Here is a 26,746-nt window from a genome sequence, read left to right on the forward strand (position 1 = left end):
CCCCTGTTGTATTCCTTCCTTCCCTCCAGCACTGTGGTGAGAGTTGTCAGGCTGATCTGATTGCTGAACCACCTCCTGATCTTGTAGTCCTGCAGGATGAAACACGTGCCAGGGTGGGCAAATTGCTTGTTTTTAACATTCAGGTTCACTGCTGCATCTCCCGGGTGATTTCTAGTGTACATTGCTTAGTGCAAAGCACTGCTTTCCTTTCTGGGCACATACATCCTGTTGGACAGTTTGCAGCTAATGCCCAACTCATGACTAACTGGTCTTTAAGAACACGTGTATGAAATCTCTCTGCCCAGCTGACTAACATCTGTTTTCCAGCTTTGAGAAAGCTTAATATTTTTTTTCTAGCTAGGCTTTAACAGAAGCATGCAGGCTGTGAGCAAGGGGCAGTATTTGTTTCTCAAAGCCCTCTTTGCCACTGAGAGCAACTTCTTTGAATTGATAGCATTATTGCCAGGCAGTAGGTAGAGACCTAAAATAATCTGTAAAATTCAGCTGTAGCTAGATAAATACTTTGGGGTTGTTTTTTATCCCCCCATCCCCACTGTCAGAGTAGGGGAGAGAGGTGGGAGGAAGCATGTGGTGTGCAGCATGCTGTCCCATCAGAGTGTTCTGATGCCAAAGTCTTTTTCCTGGGGAAATTGTTCACTTTTCTCCCATGTGTTTTCACTGTTTCCTGCCAAGTCACAGGTGCAGGAACCTAGTCTCTGCTATGAGTTGCACATAAGGGAGCAGTAGTGACTTGTCTTCTTCAGCCAGTGTCTTAAAACAGCTACACAAGGGCTGCTGCAAATCCAGCTGTGGCTACTAGATAAACTAGGGTTAGACATCAGGGGATAATTATATAGGCAGAGACACAGAACTGATAGATACCCCATCCTTGTGAGTTCTCTCACTACATAAAGCCAAAATGACATACTGTCAGAATGGTCCCAAAGAATGTTTATCAAGATGGTGACAGGCGCTTTGTAGAAACTGCCTTATACTAGATCTTCCCCTGCATGATGCCTCTGTAGTGGTTTCTATATCAAGGAGCACAAACAACTGTAAAAATCACAAACAACTGTACAGACAGCTCAAACCCCTAGCAATAGGGCATCAGGGGATGGGGGCCCATTAGCTCACTCAGAGCGTGGTGCTGATAACACCAATGTCGTGGGTTTGATCCCCGTTCAGTCCCCATATGTTGCCTGATCTAGTTGAGAGGCGTCCCTGCTCATGACAGGGAGGTTGGATTAAATGATCTCTTAAGTCCCTTCCAGCCTAGGCCATTCTATGATTCTATGTGTACCCATCTCCCTCCCTTCCCCCTCCTCTCTCCCCCCTCTAATCCATCTAGAGTTTTGTGGGCTTTTGATGGTTTGTTTTGTTTTGTTTTTTTTAAAGTAGGGAAGAAAGAGCACTACTTTGAGTACCACAGCCTCTGAAGAGCTTATTGAAAAAATGTAGTCCCAGCTGTTTGTTTTTACAGCAGTTGAAGCTGTCACCCACAAAACAAAACAAGAAAAAAAGCTTGTTGCTGCATTATCTTTTCCCAAAGTGATAATGGAAGCGAGAAGCAGCTGCGAGGCAGCCCCAGACAGACAGAGCAGGGTCAGTATCCTCCTTGTCAAGCTGGGTCCTAGTTGCAGCACAAGTGATGAATCAGCCTGCTAATTACTGGGAGGGCAAGCAAAGCGCTGCAGGTGTCGTTTGCCCCTCTTCTATGAGCCATAGAGCACACAGTCACCCCAGGGAGGAGGAGGTGGAGAAAACAAGCAGGAACAAAAACCTGTGAAGGAGCTTGTGCTACATCAGTGGCTTCATCCCAGCCATGCTGCCTCGCTGGGCTTTCTTGCCCAAATCTTGGCAGAGGAGTCTCAGGTGGCCTGAGCCTGGCAGCAAGTGCCAGGGCTCTGGACTTGCGGGAAGGCTGAAGAAGCAGCAGCAAAACCTGCAACGAATTTAATCCTCTCATTAATATGGAGCCTTCCCTCAATGGCTTGTGTGCCCTGGTTTGAGAATATCAGGATAAAAGTTTTCTGAGGCTGTCTGGAACCCCCATTGTTCCCACGTGAACACCCTCACATCCTCCAGGCAGTCTCAGAGAACTTTTATCCTAGTGTTCCCAAACCAGGACAGCAAGCACCTTAAAGGGAAGGCATCTTATGGAAAAAAGCTTACTTTCCTGGGGAAAAAATAAAAGCATCTCCCAGGCTCAGAGCCAGACCTTGCCTTCAGCGTGAGCCTGAAGAAGTTAGAGCTGTGTCGCCAGCGGCTGAAGCAGGAGTTTTAACATGATTGCTAAAGAAAGAGGCTTTGCAGCCCTGCGGAAGGATAAAAAAGGTGAAAAAAACACAGAACGCCAGTCCCCATTGCTGCATCTCTTCTGATGGGGAGGACCATCTTGAACGAGAGATCGCTCGCCTGCCACAGGGCTGAAAGATGTGTGGAGCAGGGTGGAGAGGCAGGGAGCAGGATGCTGAAGGAAAGTAATTCCCAAAGCCTCCTGGGATAAGCAGGACAAGGAGCATCTGTGAGGCCAGTCTCACGACTGCGGAGTCACTCTGCTTACTCCTGGCAATAGCTAGTTAGAAGATGATGGTCTTACAAGCATGTTCTTCCTCTTCTCCCCACTCAAACTACAGCAACCCACCAGCAAACCCAGGCTGATCACCAGTGCCTGTGTAACCACTCGGAGCTGCCCACTGACCAAGCATCACAATGCTAATCATCAAGTTTTCTGGCTGTGCCACTTCATGGCTTTACTGATGGAAGCTGGATCGTTGCTGTCCCTTTGCTGGTTCTGGATCACTCCCACCCCATCCCACCCCTGCTTGAGAAAGGACCTCAGGGATTTACCATTTATGTTCCTAGTTTCCCCCATGGGCTTAAACATCTTCATTCTACCCAAGCCCTGTTCAAGGCATTTAAATCCCCTCTATCCTCTGCAAAAGCCAGGAGACTGATCCCCACAACACATTAAATAAGCTTCCTGACGTAGATATTGAGATCTCAAAGGCAGGCAGGGAGTGCCCACACATCCCCAGGGCTCCCAGCCACCATCACCAACCTTACTTTGCCATTAAAACACCACCATGCCTCATTGGTGAGGCACAAAACAATAAAATAATAATAAAAAATCTCTGTTGTGTTAGAGAGACAGGACGCAGCACCCAGAGAAGCCGACATGCGACAAAGCATCAACACAAGTTCCTATTAGCAAAGCTGCAGCAGCTGGCATCTCCTAGGGCATCTCCTCACTGCTGCCAAGTAATATCCTGATGGAAGATGTTTTCCTTCACCGGTGGGACTGCTCACTGCTGGTGAGCACTAATTCTGTCCTTTCCAGTGGTGTGTCTGTAGTCTGTGTTTCACATCTGGCTTGCTGATGTGCTGTTGAGTACAAATCTCTCAGTGGCATTAGCCGTGCCTACACTCCTCTGCACACAAGAGGTCACACTCTTACTCAGTAATATAAAGAACGTTAAACATACAGGTCAGGAAAGAGCAATGAAGAGGGCTGGAATTATAGCAATATCTCATCCTACAGCAAAATGAAATTCAAAAGCTAGCCTGCACAAGTTTTAAGACCCATAGACGTCCCCAAGACTGTAGCAAGACCTAGTTCTGCTTCATTCATACATCCTCCAACCCACCTTCGCAAAACGTGCACTGTACACTCCCAATCAACTTCATATTGTTGATATCACCCTAGCAAAAGCTAGAGGGCTTCTCCCTTCTTTCTCCTCACTTTTTTTTTTAAACTAAGAGGTGAAAAAAAAATAAAAGAAAAACATGAAAACTTCCAAAAGCGAAGTAACAACAGCAAAGGCATGTAAACAGTTTGCGACTAATTCATATGGATGCCCACACAGGTGCTGCATTTTCAGTAGAACACCAAGCAAGTTTGCCAACAGAGGCATCCGTGTGCTGTAAGAGTTAATGTCATCCATCAACAATAGCAAACCAACCAGCCAGCCAGCCTACTTCATGAAAACTTCACCAGAAGTTGAATTTCAATGTACAGTGTAAGAATTCACTATACAAGGTTTCTATTCAATGTGTCCAGGAAAATCCCAGCTATCGTAGGTACATTTCATAATAGAAAAGGAATTGACAGTATCTGTCTGCTAACAAGGTCTGTCTTCATTTCTATTGACAGAAAAAGAAAGGATGGATTTGCTTTAAAAAAGTCGTTATGTATACACAACAGTATTCTTTGACATACGCAGCTTTTAACTTAAAGGACACACCAATTTAGGCACTATATATATATATATAGGTGTGGTGTGCAGATGGGCCTAGTAATCATGTTTATTTTTTTGCAGTCTTAAAAGTGCTCACACTGCATGCACAGAAGTACGTTGCTTTGTCCCTTATTATGATTCACAGTAAGGGAAAGCCCGAGTTGTTACACTTTCACCCAGATCTGCAGGAATGAGCTCCTCCAAAACTAGTTCTGCTCCAGATGACTACGAACTCCACCAGCAGCTTTTAGAAGCAGCGACCCCTGGTGGTTTTTCTGTTAGAAACTCATGTTCATAATGAAAGGGATGCTTTTTTTTTCTGCCAGGGGACTTGCAGTAACTGAGCGAGTCAGCCATGAGATGGTGACTTGGGATTCCTGGAGCTGCTCACAGCAAAATGCATGAAAAGCGGAGTCTTCGAAACATAAACCATCTGTGCAGCAGGTCAAGGAACCTCTTTTACTCACCAGTCCCCTCAAAAAAGTTACTTATTTGCCTGACCTAGAGAGGAGAGCAGTTTTACAGCTCTGTCACCTGGAGATGACAGGTCTAGCTGGTGCTCTGTGGCAGCAGTAAGACCATAATGAAAGCTACTATTTCTCAGGGACAAAACTCCCACTGATGTCAAAGGGAGCAAACCTGGAAGTGTGCTCCCATTTCTTCTTACTATAATTATTTTCCAATTTAGGGAAGAAATCTTACCTCTATATTTCAGTGTTTGTAACTGTTCTGTTGAGAGGTACAAGCAGCTCCAACATTTTCTCGCTACTAACATTTAGGTCATTGGCTATTTCATACAGTGTCTCGTTGCTGGAAGAACAAGGGAAGCCAGGATGCTGATCACACAGGCAGACTCCAGGTGCTGGCCAAGAAACACTGAAATCCCTGCCCTTTGCTTTTCCGATGCATCATTTCAAGTAACGGATCCCTCTTTTCTAGGGCATTTGGCAAAGTCCTTGCCATGACTCAACCAATGCTGGTGCTCCTGTGACAGCAGTTTGTGTCACGGAGTCTTTCTGTTGTGCTTCAAAACGTACACGAAAATCATAAAAGCAAAAGACTGCGGTCACCATTTCTGGTAAAAGTATTGCCCTGCCTCTGCCATTTCTACCCTCTCTCTGTGTCAATTCCCTTAGATGAGGGCACGAGGTGTTGGGAGACTGGCCATCACTGTGCGGTCACATAAAAACTCCTATTAGCCTGCCACAGTGTAATTGAACCCACGACTGAAACGAACAATGAATAAAGAGAAAGACATACAGGTTTTAAATATAGGTTTCCATTAAAAGCGTTACAAAGACGACGTCTCTCATCTTGAAGACAAAGAAAAAATCCACTTCTACTAAAAAAAAAAAAACAAAAAATTAAAAAATTACCCCTTTGCAAGTAACTTTAATGAGGAAAGGTGCAGGGAAGGGAGGGAGAGAGGACTCAGAGAACTAGCAAGTGTTCAAAAGGACGGATGCCCCTCCATCTTGGTCACTTTGCAATGGCACCTTCTTCTCACACAGTCAGGTCAGAGAGCCAGAGAGTCCTCACGTGGAGGATTTCACCACCTGCTCGTAAGGGGGAGGTGGCGTGTTGCAGTAGGAAGGTGGGGGTGGGTAAACCGGGTTTCCTTGCGGGGAATTGGGCTGGACGTGGAAAGCCATAGCCATGGGATTCATCACAGGTCCGCCTGGATCTGTGTAATACGGCACTCCAGGTTGTTGTGACCCTGAAAGAAAAGAAAGGAGAGAAAAGGATCAACAATGGCAGCAGCATCACGTTGTGCTCTTGACAAGTTTTCTTCAAGTGTTCATCAGAGCAAAGAAGAGAAGCCACCTTTCTCCCATCCCAGAAAAAACTTTGGCTTGCAGGATTACATTCACTTCTTGAGATTTCACTAAAACGTTTCAATTTTGCATGCAATGGAAATCATTTAGTGAAACAAAGGGCACCGTTGTCCCGAGTGACAACCATTTGAAAGGGAAAACTGCGAGCCCTGCTCCCTGCTCAGTTCCCCGGGCAGAAGAGCTGCCGTGCCTGCAGAGAAGAGAGATGTGGGATCCCAGATGGACAAAGAGGTTTCCACTGCAGCTGTGACTCAGGTGTTGAGTTTTACAAAAGGGCTTCACAGACTATTTTGTGGTATATGGGATCTGCCTGCAAGTCAGAGAACAGCTCAAATAGATAATTTCCCTTCTAGGCACGATACAGCTAAGAGTAACCGTGTACGAAGCAAAAACCCAAGTTGAAGCCCGTTCTGGCTAGCTAACACAACAGGACAAGATTGCTTTACACAGATGAAATTTAGGAAATGATGTCGGAGCCTGCAGGGACAAGGAAAGGAAATGTACGGTCAAACACAAAGTTCCTTAGCCGTGACACGTGAGGGGTAACAGAGACTGCTGCCATAAGGAGTAACAAAGGTGGCCTGTAAACCCTGCTCAGATAACACAGCGCGTGGTGGAAGATGACTTAATGCAGTTCCAGCAATTAAAGTCACAGACTGCCTCTATCTCAAGATGTAAATTAGTTTTCTTCTTTCTCTCTGTCTATTTAATAAAGTTGGGCTGGGAAAAAGAAAAAATCATGGCTGAGCAACAGGTTTTTGTCTTTTGGTGCTAGTCTGTTTTTCCTACAATGACACAGCCTCTAAGGGGTTTTCCCCTCAATCATTCTTTTCCATGACTTAGTGACAGTATTGCCACAAAAGTAATACATTAAGGCTTCCTGAACCTTTAAGGATCCTTTAGTACTTCAGGCATTCAGGAAAAAGCTACATACCAAACCCCAAAACACATTGTTACATTATTAAATCAGAAGGGTCAGTTGTAAGGCAGAGGGATAAAAAATGTTGCAGAGATTCCTGAGCAAAGAAGACAGAAAGCAGACTGGGAATACAGTTATTTCCTTTTTAACATAATAATCTTTAACACACCACCACGATAATTTTCCCTTTTGCCTGCCTGAACGAAGAGAGGTGTTCCACAGCCTCTCCTTTGCTGTGGCGATGAGAAGCCCTTGTTCTGCTTCCATCTACAGCATCAGCACGCGGCTGTGGCAGAGCCAGGCTGCGAACAGAAATCAAATCCTACATCTCCAAAAGTTGGGCTAATACCCTTTAATGTAGTCTTTTTTTTCTTTTTTTTTTTTTTTTAGTGCAGCTCACTGCAGCTTGCTCTTTAGGAAAATTACTGTTTTCATTAATACTTCCCTGTATTATTATTCAACTTTGGTGAGGAGGGAGGGGCAAGTGTGGACACCAGACTTCTGAGATATTTTTTCAGTGCATTAAACCCAACCGTAAACAACATTTGAGTCTCAACCTCCTTGTGCCATCAGCTCAATAAGTATTTAAGTGTCTGCAAAGGGACATGACCTTTTCTAGCCCCTGAACTGCCATTTTGGGGCTATGTAGGTCAGGGCTGCAAACAGCTGCTCCTAGGTGAGGCGAAACTGCATTTTGCCAGTAATGCTGGCCACAGAAAAAGCACTCCCACTTCCAGGCTGCTGCTGGGATAGCAGAAGATGCTGCCATTCTGTCTGCAGAGAAGGAGGGAGATGGGCAAGCAGCCACGTTTCAAGGGCTCCACCTCAACAGTGAACTGGCTACTAAATCTGGAAAAGGCGCTAGAGGAAAACAACTGCTAATTCCCATTGCTTATTCTGTTGAATATTCTTAGAAAACTAGAAAAAGTAAAAAGAAATCAAATTTTGGTAGAGGTGGCTCAGAGCCCACAGCTTTTAAGTAACAGTAGTAACAGTCTGGAAGTAGGTGGCATAAGCAGGTCATTGAAGAGCTTGTGCTTATTGTATATTTACCCACAATTTGCGTTCCATGAAGTGTCATAGAAAATAAAACTGCTCTAAAATTAAATCTGGTACTTGCCAATCCAGCTCCCTGTTTAAACAATCTCAATGTTATTTTTCAGGCTTAAGAATACCAGTTTAGTTAGTTTGGCTCCACCCCAACCGTCCACTGCTGAAAAAAAAAATACTCTGTGGAAATGCTTGTTCAGCCAAGCAGAAAAACAGATACAGAACAGAAGCCATAAAGAAACTCTTAGTATTTAAACACAAAGACGGTGAATAAAGTGTCGGTTTATGTCTGCAACATCTTTTAGACCATTTAAACTTGTGGGGGTGGAAATGCATGTCCATGAGTATGTGCTTAAGGATGCAAGAAAGAGCATTTCCCAAGCCTGCACGAGGCTCACGGGTGTGCCATAGCCGGCACGACAGCGGGGAGAGCCTAAATGCTGCAGCTCAACACAACGCTCACAGTCACGGCGAGCTAGAAGGGATTTAGGACTCTTTTCTAAGGAGGTTGTCTTGATGCAGCCACAGTATTGCATGGAGATGTAATGGCTCAGAAGATGATTTTTCATAAAGTTGAGACACCACACTTTCAGAGAGATCGTCCTTCTCGCTACAAAATATTCAGTTGTATTTCCACCTCGGAGCCAGTGCAAAACAAAAACACACTGACAATTCGGAAAAACAAAGTTGTCAGAAAAGATAATTATCTTCTGCCCTCAGCTCTCTCTAATACAACATTCAATGAAAATGACAACCCAGGAGGAAAAGTGTCAGTGTACCAAGTGTGTGTGTTCACGTACTTTGGCTGGCACAAATTACCACTGGCTTACGCAATCTGGAGAGCGATTAAAAATGTCTCAGTTTGGCCTTGCTGGGGCAGGGGGAAAGCAAGCACTGCAGTGTGCACTCAAATAAGTCTTCCAACTAGAGATAGCTGGGTTCAAAATGCTCCCCTAAGGCCCAAACAAATTCTGTTTACAGGTGAGTCTTATTCTGCAGGATTCTCCCAGCTCGGACTACCTAACAGCCAGAGGGGAAGAAATAACAAACTTGAGAGTAGCATTGCCAGAGGAGCTAACACAAAGTAGATCCTCCTGATGCCAACAGCCAATGCTGACCAGAGAGACGGTGATCAGACTAACAAGGGCAGAAGGGCCACTTTGGCGCAGAAAAAAACACAGCACAGAGCATGGAAGGCAAATCAAAAAGACTTGCCAGATAGCCAGATTGTGGGAGAAAAATATCAGGCTATTCTTCACCTCTGCCAGATGTTAACTGTATTTAAAACTCCTTCTTCATGTCACTTTTCATTTTGGATACCCATCATTTTGTCTACACTGCAAAGGGAGAGCTTGCTGGCCTCCTTCCACACATGGACACACAGTTGTAAGGGTATTAGGAATCACAACAGAAGGGGAATAAAGTCCTGCCTTCCTGGGTTTCAAAAACATTTCTGTACATTGCAGCTGGATTATGCTGTTTGAAAGGCAGAAGACTTCACTCATGCCGGGAGGTGGCTGCATGGTTTAGTCCGGTGCAATCCCTTGACCAAATCCCGCAGTTTCAAAAAAACAAGCATACAAACAAAATCCCCAAACCCACTCTTTTTTAATTGTCTTGGTGAATGTTAAGAAATTAGTGAAACTTGTTTAATGAGTCGTCTCTGACCTGATGAAGTGTTGACTGGTTGTCTGGTGTAAGACACGTTAAAAGTAGGTTCTTCTACTAGTGGAGGTGGGTACATCCGTCTTCGGATAAAGAAACCAGCTCCGCAACAGAACAAAACTCCCATCATCAGAAGGAACCTAAGCAAAGAGAAAGGGCGAGTCAAAACGTACTCCCATCCTTGCAGCTCATAAACCCAGACTATTTGTTGAGAGAAACAAGACTATCATCCAGCAATCATCAGCCTACAACTTCTACTAGGGGGCCGGTTAGCTCAGTGGTTTGAGCGTGGTGCTGACAACAATGACAACACTGAGGTCGCAGGTTCGATTCCTACTCAGTCCCCATGTGTTGCCTGTCTAGTTGAGGGGTGGTGTCCCTGCCCATGACAGGGAGGTTGGACTAGATGATCTCTAAGGTCCCTTCCAGCCCATGCCATTCTATGATTCTGTGATGATTAGGGTGTCACCTGAGTGCAGGTCCATGTCATTTGAGACAGCACTCATGGGACACTCATGGATATATTATGGACATCTTTAGCAATTTCTGCTATTGTCCAGTGTTTTCTAGCACGTAAAATACAAGCCTGAAACTAAAATGCCTTTGAACTTTTGGAAAGTTCAGGTTCATACCTGACCTTTGCCACTGGGATGCTGGACTGCAATTTCAGGTCGGTACAGTTTCAAACTGCGTATGTTGGACACAAGCCTTGTGCTTACAGCATCGAGGCTGGCCAGGAGGTTTGTGAGGGACAAAGAGGAATATTGTTCTGTGGTTGCCCTTAAAAGAAGATTCCTAGATGTTCTTAAATTACTCAACACTGTGATTTTGTCTCCCATGGGAAATATGGTGGCTGGCATTTACATTCAAGCCAGAAGGCTGAAGCATTCCACACTGAAGCTGACAATCTTTGCTTTATGCTTCCTGGATGGGATATACTTTCTCAAGGAAAAGGACATAATTTCGCTTCAGTTCTCCCCTCACCTCCTTTTCCGACCTAAACTCTCCTCATCATTCCCTTGTCCCGGTGCTGTAGAAACAGGCACACGCATCAAGGGCATCTCAGAAGATTTTGTTTCCTTGATTAGTTACCAAGCATGCCAGTGAGGGATGCAAGCTCCCGTAAATCCAAATGGTTCTTCTGCCTGTAATTGCCACCTCATTTCACTTTACTGGAAGACAATAACAACCGTGAGAGGCCACCAAAGCTGGCCAGAGGCAAGCCTACACACCGTGCTTATCTCCTCTGGAGCATTCCCAAGTGTTTGAAAGGAAGGCTGTGACAATGCATGGCAGCCAGAGGCATTTCATGCAAAGGGTCAAATTCTGTTCTTGTTTCTATGGTGGAAATGAGAGCAAAAGGAAGTCCTGTTTCCCTGAGCCAATATTAATACATTCCATTTTGGCAGGGTTCCTGCAAAGGATTTGTTCCGAACAGAAAAACAGAGATTTACGACGTCACCCCAGGGATTGAGATGCAGAGTTCTTCAGTTGTATCAGTAAGGATTGTACACAGAAATCCCACAGTCAGCTTTGGGAAATCTCTGCATTATAACAGATTTATAAGGCTTCTGTTTTCTATTGTTTATTTGTTTCAATTTTGAAGGATTTTTTATTAAGCAGTCTTCAAATTCTACACAAAAATGCCTGAAATCAGGTTTTCTAGAAGAGCTTTTGCTTTCTCTACTTAACGAGAAGGTTTTGTTCAGGTGCTTTCTTAAATTCCTCTCCAAAATGAATTTACCTTATTTTTGCATTATGCATATAACAGTGATTAGTTTAAGCTTTATCCAGATTACTGAGCTGCTGGTTTCACAAGCTCAAATCTTTCTGCCTTCTTTTCCCTTGCTGTCATCTCCAGCAAAATCCTCATAGTCATAAATGTATTTGTCTTCCTTTTTAATTGAAGTCTGAATTCAGCTGGCAAGAATATCTTGAACCTTGCCTAAATGTACAATCCTCCTTATACAATCCTCTTTTAAAACTGAGTGCCCAACAAAAATGCACAAACTCTGCTGCTTGGTAGTAGGTGGGACAGGTGGAAGGAATTCAGTAATTTTGCATAAAAGTGGGACCATTGTCTGTACAGAGTAGCAGGTCACAGAAACAGGAAAGGTCAACCTGGCATGCATGAGTAACCTCTTTTTTCAGTGTTTTCTCACTACATTGGGAGAATTTCATAGGCAAAAAACCGAAAGTCCTTGCATTTATTTGTACACATATACATTACTGTATACTTGTACCCACTTTACTTTAAAATATTAGGGCCAGCAATATCCTGATTTAAGTCTTACAAACAAGAGAAGAACAGGACAAATACAAAATTCCCAAATGCCCTTGACCTACCAAAAATACCATAGTCGTTGGATAGAAAGAGCTCTTACACAGCATCTTGAACCACAGCAGTCCTCATAGGAGCGACATCTGCAGAGAAATAGAGAGAAAAGGGTGTTACGGGAGTAGTTGTCACTCAGATTAAAATGGCATTCCCAACTCTGACGCCATTCGCGCCCCTGCCCAAGGCGGTACTTACGACATCGCCACGAGATGGCAAAGCCTCCGGGAATTGTTCAAGGTCAGGCTGGGTGGGGCTCTGAGCAACCTGATCCACAGAAAGATGTGCCTGCCCATGGCAGGAGGGTTGGAACTAGATAATTGCTGAAGGACCTTTCCAATCCAAACCAGTCTGTGGGTCTATGCATAACAACGGGCTACCCTTGGGCAGATAAGGTTTTCAACCACATGCACACATCCACGGCTCAGCCCTATCACTACTGAGAATCTTTTTGTACGTTACTGAAAGTACCTTCCTACAGGCTTCTTTTACAGCCACCTCAAAAAGACTGAATATAGTGTTTAATTCTATATAAAAGGACAAATTATAAAGAAAATTAATATTACTGCACTTTCTTTCACAGTAAATGAACACTGCAGACCTCAAACATGAGCCATTTGGGGTTTTACTCACTGTAACAGAGAAGAATTGCAAGGTCAAAACTGCCAAATTGCCCCTTCTTTGCATATCAGCAGCTTCCAAACAGAAATCATCAAGTGCAGAGAAAACTTCTTGTGTACCGTTATTTGCAAATTTAATGGTGTTTCTTCCTTTTCAGAAGTCACACAGGACTGCTACTGCCAACCACCCCATTATTTAATTAGGCTTCCCTCTAAAAAAACCCCACATTTCAGAGTAACATTTCATGCGGAATAGAACTATTTTAAAGGCATCGTAGCACCAACCACTGTAAGCAGAAGGCACCACTTCACTAAAAGCCATCGCACACATTAACAGCAACCTCTGAACAATTTCTGTAGTATCCCCATATCAACGAGACATATTTAATGGGAAAAAGAACAGAGCTAACACAGAAACTATGGTATGTGACAGACTTGGATGAAAACATTCAGATTATCATATGCATATACCTAAAGAAATGAGGAGGTTACCACAACAGTCTTTCAACAATCTTTTTTAACGGTGTTCACATTTGTATGCTCAATGAACATATTTAATTAAGCATCTGGTTGGGGGAAATTTGCCCAACCGCAGCACTGTGCTCCCATATTTGTATGTAAAGCTAAAAACTGAACAGACGATTACACATTTAGATGCTCAATTAACAAGCCTTCGCTCACAAAATACATGAAGTCACATCGGCTTCAGCTTCTAATTGGGGCCAGAGGAGGATGCTCTGTGGACGTGCAGTTGCTTTGCAAGTGAAAACAGTTACATGTTCTTCCGATGACAAGTAGGCAGCATTTATTTGAGCAAGCCAGAGGATCTGACATCGTCAGCACTGCAAGGTCCACACTTGGGCACCCAGAGATTCAATCAGATTAAGTTGCTCATTCCAGAAGACACACTTTGTCGTCCCTGAACCTGAAAGCAACCCCTCTCCAACCCTTCTTCTTCAAAGCTTGCCAGGACCCAAACAACTGCTCATACTCAGAGCTACCAGAGCTCACAAAACTACTAACATGACTTAGCAAGCCAGCATTAACTTCATTCCCATCAGGACCAAGAACTTAAGCACTCCTCCATGCTCCCCAAGAGGATCAACCCAACAGGAGCTTTCAAGATACATGTTAAATGCATGGACAGGATCAGGCCCCTTATGAAATGGGCCTTCTATTAAACCAGTGGTCATGGTATCCCTTTCGCTCTGCAACACGTTTTTGGTTGAGGCACCTCATTCATGTTGATGGGCACTTGCCCCTTTTGCTGATGCTGCACAGCAAGGACTTTGTTGGGCCAGAAGAACAAAGAGGAAACAGAAAATCAAGAAGCCCTTCTTGAGACAAGGCTAAAAAAAAAAGAAGGATTTTAGCGATGTGAGCAGTCTTTATGTCTGTCCCCACAGGCTGGCTCTGTCAGCCCAGTCACCTACACCTGACCACAGGCCACACAGGCCCTCTGGCCCCAAAATAATTTCCCAGATCAAGACCCAAGACCTAAACTTCTATTAAAAGCTAAAGTAAAATTGAGAGCCCAGGGAGGCTGCACGTACACCTCCCCTGTGCCCGCTCTTGCCTTGCTTATTTTACACCTGTTTTCTACAGAGCCAAAGAGATGGAAATAAGGATATTTTAAAATATGTAACTATGGTCATTCAAACCACTAAAATTAAAAGAGCATCTGTATGAGGAGTACACTACCTGAATTTACTTTTTATTTTTAATCTTTAAATTGTCTAGGCTGCAAGTAAGCATCATTTTTAAAGTCTCGGTGGCTTAGCTTTTCTTTCTGCAAAGGAGGGCTACTGTACCAGCAGAAAGGCTCAACTGCTGGATGTTTATGAAGCTCCTGAGACCACGGGATGGCAAACAGACCAACAAAGAGAAGTTGTCTCCTACACAGATGACTGCATTTTCAAATGGCTGAAAACGATGATGCAGAGAATGGAGGGGCCTCTCATGATTGCTGTGTTTAGAGAAGGTCCATTTGCTAATGGCCAGTAAACTTTCGGAGGCAATGCATCCAAGGCTAAGCACGGCACTTGCCAGGTGGATCTGTGAAGATAAACCAGTATCATGGGGAAATCCCTTTGAGATCTGACAGAGTAAGCCTTTCCCTTCTTACTCATAAAACCAAATGGGCACTTTATTTTGCATGTCTGCGAGTATGGACACATGTACCCATATGTAGGACCCTGGAATCATGTATGATGGTGTGATAACAACTTGCTCTTTGTATTGCCCACCATTTGATAGCAGTGCCAAAATGACTGGAAAAACAATTTGCCCCTTTGCTGATACTGCCATCAGGGTACCACAGCAGCTCTGCTGATCTCTTCTTCTTGATTCAATGTGCTATGGAAAAACAACACGACTTCTGATAGCATTTATCCTAATTACAAGAAAATTAACTTACAAAAGTCAAATTTATTAACAGGCAAAAGACAACAATAAAATCAGCTTATTAAGGAAGTAACATACAAGCTTAAGTATAATCAGTCTTTGATGTATTCTCTCTTACTGCCTGGCAGCAAATCCCAGGAGAATTAAGAACCGGGTTCATAAAAATACAATTAAGCACACATGCATTTATTTCTTGAATTGGTATGGATATTCTTTAAATTACACTCATGCTTTGGCTCTGTTTTACAGAGAAGGACTAGTTGTGCCCAATGGCAGTTGAAGAAGAATGAGCCTTACTACAGAGTTGAACTGGATCCAGCCCATCTCCTAGAGAAGACTTTTCTAAATTCAATTTCTCCTTGACATATTCACGATGAGCCTGAGAACTGCATTCCCCCAGGGCAATGCCTGTTTCAGTGATCAAAATTTATCCCATTAGATAGGATAAAGTATGATCCATTAGTTGCTTTGCCAATCTGCAACTTCATCAAGCATACGGTCTCTCTTTTGAAAACTGTGTGCAATGCAATGTATGATTTAGAAGGTACCTCTTTCCATTCATAATTCAGTAGAATAAAACGAATGCATCTGTATGTCCAACGACTTGTACTGCTGGCACACCAAGGAACTGCTGCGTCAGAGACCCAAGTTACACTGCACATCTGATCACAGCGACAAGCTTTTTATGTGGGTTCGCACTTAAATCATGATGCTGAATTACCTTCCTTAACGGACAAACAAAGCACAAAGTTTCATGTAAGGGTATACGGCATGAGCCAAACCCCACAAATAAGCCAGAGGAAGCGAAGGAAGTCCCATCTGTGGTCCTAATACCAGCATGGGCAAAAGACCAGAAGGAGGACCACAAGTGCTCACAAGAAGTGGAAGGGATGGGGTGCTGAGCAGTGACCCCTCCAGGCAGACTTAGCGCCGAGCCCTCAAAATCAGAAGGCTCGGGTCTGCTACCACTGAGCAGCTTAAGGCAGACAGCTGAAGCATGCATATGTATCTACTTGTTCTAGGACAAAAAAAAATAATTGAAAGAAGAAAAGATTTGATCTTGGAATTCAGCTGCCAGGATAAAGCAATGCTAAACAGAGAACAATCAAATCAGCCATGAAACAAAAAGAAAAACAAAGCAGGCAACCACCACAAAATGACTAGCAGAACCAGTTCTGATAAAGCTCAGGGTCTTGGCTGTGCTATCAATAAGAAGAAATGCCACTGAGCCCAACAGGACTACCCTGCCAAAGGACAAGGAATGAGGAAGGGGATCAACAGAAGATGTACCACATAATTGAAAGAGGGGAAACTATTTTTCTACCAAATTTACTTCACGATTGATTAATTAATTTCAGACCATTCCGTACATGCATTTCCATCTTTCAGTAAAAAGCAGTTTTCAAAGCAAAGTCATTGCCTGTACAGCTATGTTAAGAAAAGATCCAAGTTATTGACTGCATACACAGGGAAGACCACGGGACATAAGTAGGAGCGCAATGCTACAAGCACGGTGGAGAGGTTATCCCAAGGAATCCATTTTGCTACAGCCACCCACTGAACACAGAAAGGGAAACACAGAGTCCACTTCTGTACTCAGGAGTCCAACCACAGTCCCAAAGCAGTTTAATCTCTCTCCAGAAAGATGCTGCGGCACAAAAGTCACATCCCTCCATCAGCATTCACTTAACCGCTTGAGGAGCAGTAACCCAGGCAAGGTCTTTGGCTGGTGGAGCAGCCTGATAGGCAACATCAGCTTTCCAGCCTTGGCCTTTAAAGCTCATTGTGTCTCCTGGGCATGTTTGCATACATAGGGTAATTTTCAGCAGGGACAACTCCACAACAGTTACCTGCAGTCACAGGTTCTCAGCACCCAAAAGTGCTCTTCTTCTCTCTTTTTCTCTCCTCGTACATAACAGAAGTGATCTGATCTCTCAGCACATGCAAGAACAATGCCTTGTTAAATATAGGTTTCATTTTGGTGAATATATAACTACATATATAACAAATGTGACTGCTTCATAGATGGACACAGCGGTGACCTCAGTGGAACATCTGTACTTGAGAGTAAAACACTGCCACTGGTACCCAGGAGAACACTAGAGCTATAGTTAGCCAGGTACTTGACAAATCACCCAGCCCTTAAATACCTAAGAAAACGTAAGGCAAAAATGAGGAAAGGGGCTGTCAGGTCATTTTTTTTGTGTAGAGTAGGAATAACAGAGACAGAAACAATACTCATTCAGGTAGATTTCTGTCTGCTCTGACACAACTAAAATCTCCTACAACACTTAGCTCCTGTCCTTAACACAGCCATGAAAAGCAAAAGCAGGCATCAGCTGAAAACGGGATTATTTCTCAATTATTCTTTAGGTGAAGAGCTTATAAACACCATCTCCATGCAAGAACTCAGCAGAATCCTCCCTCACTTCTGATGGGATGAGAAGTATTTGTTCAGCTGTTCCTTTCAAACTGATCCTTCTAAGAGCCTTCTGCTACCCAGCAGGTTGCCGTAACCCCAACCCTCTCTTCTCAGCCCCCAAGAGGAAAGCCACTCTACAGAGGGACTCTCCTTGTTGTCTATAAAGGCAGTGAGTCTCACCCCATGGATTTCTGGCCAGTACACATCCATCTAGAAATTTTCTCTGCTCCTCCTGCAGCAGAACCTAGCAAGAATTGCTGCAATTTTGGTCTTTGTCCCGTGGCAGTATATAGTATCCTAAATAGCTCTTTTTCAACGTAGGCTGCAGGCCTTTCTTTTAGAGAACAAAGCAGAGAAACAGCATAGCTTAAGGCTCTGGCAAAAGCAAGCCACAGATTGTTCTGTATGAAAAGTTTTAATTTTCTGAGGGTGGAACTGTAAATCTCTCAGCCCAACAGCAATGAAGACTTCTTGTTATTCATTGGGCTCCTTATTAAACACACAATTAGTTCTTCATATTTCAAGCTGCTCCCAGTGGGTGAGCAGTCCTACTGCATCTAATCGCTGCTTTGGGAGACGATAAGCAGTCTGCTGGCAGGGGGCGATGGGTGTCCAGGAATTTCCCATCTGCCCGAATTTAAAATACTACTGCATAGTAAATCTTTTTTTTTTTTTTTTCCTTCACCAAGCCACCGCATGATCAAATGCAGAGAAGTGCCCCCATGGCCAAGAAGGCCAATGGCATCCTGGGGTATATTAGAAGAGGAGTAGCTAGTAGGTCGAGAGAGGTCCTCCGGCCCCTCTACTCTGCCCTGGTGAGGCCACATCTGGAATATTGAGTCCAGTTCTGGGCCCCTCAGCTCAAGAGAGACAGGGAACTGCTTGAGAGAGTCCAGCGCAGAGCCACAAAGATGATGAAGGGAGTGGAGCATCTCCCTTATGAGGAAAGGCTGAAGGAGCTGGGGCTCTTCAGCTTGGAGAAGAGGAGGCTGAGGGGTGACCTTATAAATGTTTATAAATATGTCAAGGGGGTGTGTTAGGAGGATGGAGCCAGGCTCTTTTCAACGACGTCCAATGACAGGACGAGGGGCAATGGGTTCAAGCTGGAACATAGGAGGTTCCACAAAAACATTAGAAAAAACTTTTTCACTGTGAGGGTGACAGAGCACTGGAACGGGGAGGTTGTGGAGTCTCCTTCTTCGAAGACATTCAAAACCCACCTGGACACATTCCTGTGAGATCCTGGTGGGGGGGGTTGGACTAGATGATCTTTGGAGGTCCCTTCCAACCCCTGACATTCAGTGATTCTGTGAAGGAGGAAGGAACTAATGGCAAACAGTTAGATGCCACCAAGTCTTTCAAAATTTTTATTCAGGGTCTCCCTATCCAGAAAGGGTTAGAAGCTTCAATGTGGCTTTCAGGTCAAACGCTCCTTAATGCTGTCTCCTGCAGCTGAAACCAGGAACAAGCCTTCCTGTCCCTCTGACAGGAAGCCAGAAGAAATGTATTTCCAGCTTCATGTTAGGGTTTTCACCTGGGACATGGAGGAGTTAATGCTCTGATAAGTATTTCAAGTCCAACAGCCTCAAGACGAAAAACTGACGCTCACTCATGATACGCCACAACCGCGATTATTGCATCCTCTGGAAATGAGAGAGGGGTGGGATTGGGTGGGACGCCTCAGCCAGAGGAGAGGCTGGTTTCAGAGGACTACTCCACTAAAAGGCAGAGACTGCCCTCTTTTCCTCCTTCCTCACTTTTCTCAGAATAAGCTGCCTACACCTGGCTGGCCTCCAACTTCTAAATCGTTCAGAGCTTCAAATCTCAAATTAGGTCAGTCACCTACTAGATTGTCTGTGAAGGCTGAGATATTAAATCCTTCTCCCCTTCCCCATGACTCACTCCTAGCAAGTTGAGTGAGTTGCTAATTTGGTAGCCTAGTTCTCCCCAGGTCGTGCATCAGACAATGGATCCATCGAAGCAAATTCAAGCGCGTGGCAGGGCATCTAGCTGCAGTCAGGATTACAGCCTCACCAGATCCATCACCATCAAGGGAATCTAGTCCTTTATTTGAAGCAAGGGGAAGGGCACAGACCACCAAAGCTAATTATGATGTTTTGTACCCTTATTGTTTAAGGTTACATAGCACTGAGCAATGGTGGTGGGGGTTTGTTGCTTTTATATATAGCTGGTCTAATAATTACCGCTGTCTTCCTTCACAATACAAACTGTGCACTTAGACTTCTGTGTCAAACTACGTATGCAAACGTGCCCTCTCTGTAGCTTCTTGCTGCTAAATTGGTGGCTCTGGACCAAATCCAGGTTGCCCATCTCTGTACAGTGACAGCCTTTCAAGGCACCTGGAAGCATGCAAAACGATCAAGCTGCCTCCCTCCTCCATGCTGGCTTCAAATCACACGGAAAAATAAATCAACTTAGATTACTGCGCTGAGCACACCTGCTGACACTTCATGCAGCTGTAATTGCAATGGGAAAGCTAAGTGTATCATCAGGAAAGTAAACTTAATTAACAGTAGTAAACATAACAGGATGTGGAGTACAGAAAGTATCTCCCATCATGCAACATGTCCTGTTTCTGGATTGGGTTTTTTCTTCCAAACCTCTTGTACACATGTTGCTGGAAGAGGTGCTCTCTAAGCTATCTGAATAACAGTGAGAGAAAATAGGTTTTTTTTATTTTTTGCATCCGGAACATTTTGCAGGGTCTTGATAATGCACAAAGTCAGTATTACAGACTGACCACCAAGCACATAAGGGCTTGCACTCAGAACGCAGATGAATATGACTGCATGTTAAATACAATGAAATTTAATCTCCAAAGGAAGAGAAGCATGTGGAAGTGCACAAGAAATTTATTTCAAAAACCATGAAACACTACAAATAGACTACAATTGGCATTCTTCTCCACAATTAGAAAAATAATTGACTGTTCCCATGTAGGGCAGGGACATGTTTTAAACATGAAGAACATTAACAAACATTCCTTTTTTATGTTTACATTCAAGTTCTTATGCTAATTCCAAATTAAAAATTAAACAGATTTAATCAACATAAATGTGTACACATGCAGATGTCTGCTGTATGCAGTAAACTACTCTCTATGGTAGAGACACATTAGTCCAAAAATCAGTATTTCCCTTTGCACATGCTTTTAACATTAATTCAGGTCCTGCTTCAGATAAGAATTAGAAGAAGTTACAAGATGACATTCCCCCATGTTTATTTTGTTCTTCATATCTTCATATATTTTCCAGCAGCAATGGAGAACATTTTCTTTCTGGAGGTCTTTTACCTAGCAGCACACCAGTGCACAGTCAAAACATACTTAGACAAGGAACCCATAGCTGAGCTCCAATGAAAAAAGTCAGTGTTCAGGAGGTGGAAGCAGGTACAGGCCTACCAGGGAGGACTTTAGAAATCAACACATACACAAGTAGGTGTGATGTTAGGAAAGTCAAACCACACCTACAACTGATAGTTGCAAGGGATGCCACATAGAGCAAGAAGAACTTCTGCCACTACACTGGTAGTGGATGGTATCTGTAGACAAGCTGGAGAGCAGCAGGTGTCATTTACCTCAACTCCAGGAAGGCTTTCCACATTCCTCCCACAACGTTCTTGTACCCAAGTTCAAACATTGCAGTCTGGACAGGTGGACAGCAAGATGGGCAAAAAAAATAGTTGGATGGTGGGACTCAAAGGGTAGGGATCAATAGGTCACACTCTCCCTAGAGAGTATGAAGCAATCACAGGTACCCCAGAGGTCTGGACCTGTCCTGTTGAAAAGGGTGGTGCTGGATCTGGTGATAGAGTACTCTCACCAGGTTTGGAGATGGCCCCAAACTGGGAGACCAGTCAATGAGCTCAAGGGCAGGGCTGCCAGTCCAAGATATAGACTAGCTGGAAGGATGGCCTGACAGGAAACTCATGACATTGAATAAAAGCAAATGCGAAGTCTTGCCTGTCAGAAGCATGAATGTTTTGCTTGCTGTGGAGCAGCAATGCTAAAAAGGCCCTAGAGGTCATGGCTGAACATGAGCCAGTAGTGTGCCATGACAGCTATAAAGACCAACAGCATCCTGGACTCTGTCAAGAGAAGCTTAGCCAGTGGATCAAGGGAAGTAATTATCACCTTTTGTTGAGCACTTGTCAGATCACATCTAAAATACCACATTTGGTTTTGGCATCCCCAGCAAAAAGAATAAAATCGATGAACTTGAGTGAGCTCAGCAAAGGGCTACCAAGATAGTCAGGGGCTGAGGAACTTGCCCTGTGAGGAGAAGTTGAAGGACTTGGGCTGGTTCAGCCTAGGAAAGAAATGGTTTCAGGGAAACCCAGGAGCAGCCTGCCTGTACCCCGGAGGAGGTTACTAAGAAGAAGGAGTCAGGATCTTCCCAGTGGTGCAGGGTGAGAAGACCACAGACCATAGCTACAACCTGGAAAAAAAAGAGGTTCTGACTTAGCACATGGAAAAACTTAACTGCCATGAAGACAGTGAGGCAGCAGAACATGTTCCCTGGAAAGGTTATGTCATCATCTTCCTTGGAGTCTTCCCAAGACCCAATTGGTTAAAGCCCTGAGCAACCTGGTCTGACCTCATGACTGACCCTGCTCTAAGGCGGATGTTAGACTGGGAGGGCTCTTGATAACCCTTCCCACCCGAGTTATTCTCTAATTCTCTAAGCCAAGTTACTCTCTTTTCCTCACTACTTCTCAAAGAATATCACATTATTAAAAAATTCAAGACACAATAATCCAATAGGATGAGCTGAAATAATGTTAACAGGGCAGCATCAAAACTCTTTTCTCCCTCTAGGTCAGCCAACCCCCTCCCTGTGGGTGACTGATTCACTGACACTGTGACATCAGCCACAGTATTTCTATTGCTGTGGACACATGCTTACCACTCATGCTAAAAAACATTTGTGCTGCTTTATAAACACGCCATGGAGCCTGGAAAGGAGAGGATTAGAAAGAAGCAGGTTCTAGCATCTGGAATTTATCACCTTCGATGTGATTTTAGCTAACAACAGGAGGAAAAATAAATGGAAAAGACTATGGGGTTGGTCAGTGATACCAGGGAACATACTCCATCCTGCAATGAGAGGGACCATTCACAATCATTCTAATAAAACTACTCCTCATCAGCAAAGTATAAGGCAGCTTCTCTCTACTATTCATTCTCAATTCAGAAGTGCAAAAAACAACCAGAGTATCTGAAGTCCTGCTGGCATCTGCATACAGAGGAGGTGGTCTCACAATCTAATGCATCCACTTAGGCCATTTCTCACATTATTGCCATGTAAGAGAAGTGTCTTGACCATCTCTTCTGCCAATCGTCAGCATTTCAGGTACATCTAGAATAAGACTGAGCTGGCTTATTGAAGTGGGAGTATGATGAGGATCCTTTTAGAGGATCAGAGTCAAGTCTGTTAGGACAGCTTGAATTCTGAGTTACTCTCTCTGCATCCACACAAGGAGACAGACGATTTAATTCTTTAAGCAAAGTCAAGGATAACTTGGCCCCCTGCTCTTCCCAAGAATAAGGACTAGACTCCAATGACTAATTCCTTTCTCTGCTTCGTATTTTTTCTTTGTTTTTCCAGGCCACATAAACTAATGTTTTGCTGAACCAGGGGAAAAGTATCTAACTGACAATATTCCATGACTTAGGCAACTAGGACACGGAGAGATGGTTGGTTTGGTTAGTGAAGTAAGTTAAATGCAGTCTTGGATATTCTCTGTATCCACAGTAGAAAATTAATATATGTCTCTAAATTTCCTGGCAAGGTTTCCATGATAACATCTAGTCTGAAATAAGCTATATCTTATTCTTACAGTAGAGGTAAAAAAAGTTTGGAAAATGATCAGTGCCTCAGTCTAGCCTTGAGAAATGGAATTAAATTTGGAAGAAACATGCTTGAATTAAACTAAAGCTTACTGCTCATCTATGAAGGCTAGAACAACTATGTCCGCTTGAAAAAAAATATATAAAAAGGTACTAATACCATTAACTATTTGGTCAGAGAGATGTATCTTTAGTTCTGTAACAGAGACCTCCAACTTTTGCCCTAGTTATTAATACTGAAAGCATAACCAACAAGTTTTAAGAAAGCTTTTGCTTTTTTAAATAATTACTCTGGAAGACAGATTGAATAAAAAACTAGAAGAACCCACTTAAGCTCCCAAAGAAGAATAGTCATATCACTGCAAGTTTTACCCCCCAATCTAGCTGAATTTCCAGTACACTTATTTTGGCACACTGATTTCTTATCCCATGTTCCTCTTGTTTAGCAGACACAGTCTTATCTCTGTCTTTGGACAGCTGAAGTAGAGCCTTTATAGGAAAGATTAACTCAGCTATCTTGTCTTTAAGCTTCTGAAAAAAAGCAAACAACCATTTTATGTGACAGTTCACCTTGGATTTCTATTACTGTAGGCAATTTAAAGAGAAGCAGGCACTTCTACGAGGACATGCCTACCCAGAAGAGAGAAAGTGTATGGACATGCCAGTCCTGGGACGTACTGGTCTGAGTGTGCCATACTAGATCTATGAATAGACACAGGACTTGGTATTTCTGAGCTGACAAGCCAACCTTTTCATTATACCACAAAGCATCTCCAAAAGAGATGTGACATACTGCCAACACAGGACTGAAATTGCCAGGAAATAATTAAAAAGAATTGCATTGTTGGGTTTCATAATTCTCCCAAGATAGTCTTGAGACCAAAGGACAGACTACATAAGTTAATTGGGTAGAAAAAAAACTCTGTCAGTAAACCAGTGACAGAAAGGAATGGAATCTATTGCAAAGTCATTTGTCTAAATATATCTGCTTCTTATGGACTGTTGCTCCATAAATTGTAAGATAAAATAAAATCTGTTTCACTACAGCACATCCCAGATCTAGATTTGCGCAGAGGAGACACTCTCAGGCTAAAGTTACATATTATGCCTTTAGACTATTTAATATCTAACCATATGCTAATGGAGAAGATCCTATTCATTCTTCCACCCCCACAATATGTAGAATACTCCTTTCCTCCCATTTCACCACTGGTTGCCAAAAACTGTACCAAGCTGATTTAACAGCAACTCGAACGTGCTAAAATGATCAACTTTCTGTCAGACTAGTACATTGAATTCACTCAGTGAAGGGTCAAATAAATGCCAAAGCAATGGGACTTCACCCCAAGATACTGATACTGGTGTTATGCCTCTCCTCTGCCATACAGGTGTGCATAGACAGTGCAGCTGAGGATCCTAGTCAACAGAAATTGAAAGTGGAGAAGTAAAGTAGGAAACCCAAGGCACCGCAGATACCGATGACCTTCCTTTCATTTTGCTGCGTGCCCCCTTTAAACCCAGTGGGCTCCTGTGCACGCAAATATCCTCTTCTCCTCTCCCTTTCACATTTTTTTGTCACATCTCATCTGTCCTCTGAGCTTTACCATCCTCAAGTCCTTATTGTCTTTCCTTAGTATTTCTTCTTCCCCACTTAAACTCGTAATCGCAATAACAACACCGGCATCAACATTACACTCATCACCATTGCAGCAATCACTGAGCACACACATCCAACCCCTTTCTTCTTCCTTTTTCCAGTTATGTACGCTGCCCAGGAGATGCTCAAATGCAACAAGTTTATGCAATGACCCATAGAACAAGGTGCTGCAGTAACTACCACAAATACACAAAGACAGTAGTAACAGTCTTCCGATTGACCTGACACAGTCAATATACAACAGGTTTCCCTCCACATCAAAAGACCTCCTGACAATCCACCAACACCACAGTCGTTCCACCCCCCAACCCTCCAGATTTCACCCTTCCAATGTTCAAAGCTGCATGCAATTCCAATTAACCTCTTTGACAGCCTGGAAAATAAACACGCTGCTTTTCAAGACAGTCCGTTCCAGCACGCAAAGAAAACAGCACACTAGTTACCAAAAGGAAACCAATTAGAAAGCAACCTTCTGTGCATCAGATCTACTGCAGATAGCAAGTCTCCCCTTTGTACCCCTTGGTTTCGCAGAACTCCGTACGTATTTACCTGTGCCATGAAGAGCCTGAGCTAACACCCAGTATCAGAATAGCTACCCCTTCATATTATCAAGGGAGGCAAACATTGGCTGTGAAAGCATATGGGCAGACACGTAAGCAGAACACTGAGGCGATGATGAATAATGTGCTCCCGAATGTCAAGGTACAGTGGAATTTTCATATTCTCACAACATCCCGGCTTCTTTCTCACATTGCAGCAAAACAAAATAAAAATGTAGGTGGAACTGGAGTCCTGCTGTTATTAGCATGCAAAGAAAATGAACTTATTTAAATTCACCCATCTGTTCTGGCCAACCATTTATGAGTAATTCTCAACATTTCAGTCACCTGAAAACTATAGCAAGTTCTAGACACAAACACTTCCTAAGCAGTTAATATTCAGGATCACAGATGACTAAGCCATACAGTGTTTCATTCTTTCAGTAAGCTTTGTTTCTCGCCTAGCATTCTGGCTGCTTTTTGTCTCTAGTATTTCTCTCCTGTTTCTGGCAGATGAAGTGGAGGTGGAGAAGAAAAGGGAGGAAAGTTCTTGGGTAGCATAAGGACTGCAGTCATTTCCAATCCTTCAGCAAGGAGGAGTTTGTTCAGGGAACAGATAACCAAATGCTGCTACCTACTCCTCTACCCCACTTAATTATTTTTTGTTTTGTTTTTAAACTTATGTTTACAGCTGTTTGCAATTATTAAGTTACACAAGCCAGGTACATCCATCTCCTTTCTGCCCCCAAATCCCACCCACACATTTCCTCCACCTTCTTATTGTTACCGTGGGCAATTTAAAACAGAAAACTGCAATTCAGAGAAGTCCTCAATCACAGACCTACAGGTCACTGACATTTTGCTCACACCCAAACCCGACGTGAATGTAGATGCCACTCATCAGAAGGACAGTTACGCCATGGATAACAAATCATCTCAACTCTCTAAATTAAAAGCAGCATTAGCACAGGGACAAACTTACTTTCAAAGCACTCTTGGTATTCTGCCTGATTACCTGCCCTTGTTCAAAACAAAGGGAGAACTGTCCTCGCATGGCTCTACTTATGTTTCCTTTCAGTGTTCTGAAATAAGAGCTGTATAAGATCTTGCATTTTGTTTTCAATTGGAAAGGTCGCCTGGATTACATGGGGAAATGAAACTGTACACTTTTTCTAATACGGACAAAGGGAACGA

The 26,746-nt window shown here is 43.5% G+C and overlaps 1 protein-coding gene across 1 annotated transcript in view; it reads right to left on the bottom strand.

Moving 5' to 3' along the window:
• Nucleotides 1-5,495: 5,495 nt before the first annotated feature.
• Nucleotides 5,496-26,746, bottom strand: part of VOPP1 (vesicular, overexpressed in cancer, prosurvival protein 1) — a 21,502-nt gene continuing 251 nt past the window's right edge. The window contains exons 2-4 of the mRNA XM_009865408.1: nucleotides 12,054-12,131; nucleotides 9,711-9,847; nucleotides 5,496-5,955 (exon numbers count right to left, since the gene is read on the bottom strand). Coding sequence (XP_009863710.1) covers nucleotides 5,774-5,955; nucleotides 9,711-9,837 — 309 coding nt within the window. The 5' untranslated portion in view covers nucleotides 9,838-9,847; nucleotides 12,054-12,131 and the 3' untranslated portion in view covers nucleotides 5,496-5,773. The remainder of the gene's footprint in view (nucleotides 5,956-9,710; nucleotides 9,848-12,053; nucleotides 12,132-26,746) is intronic.

This window comes from Apaloderma vittatum, unplaced genomic scaffold (assembly GCF_000703405.1).
Source record: "Apaloderma vittatum isolate BGI_N311 unplaced genomic scaffold, ASM70340v1 scaffold15572, whole genome shotgun sequence".
In the NCBI taxonomy this organism is placed as follows: domain Eukaryota; kingdom Metazoa; phylum Chordata; class Aves; order Trogoniformes; family Trogonidae; genus Apaloderma; species Apaloderma vittatum.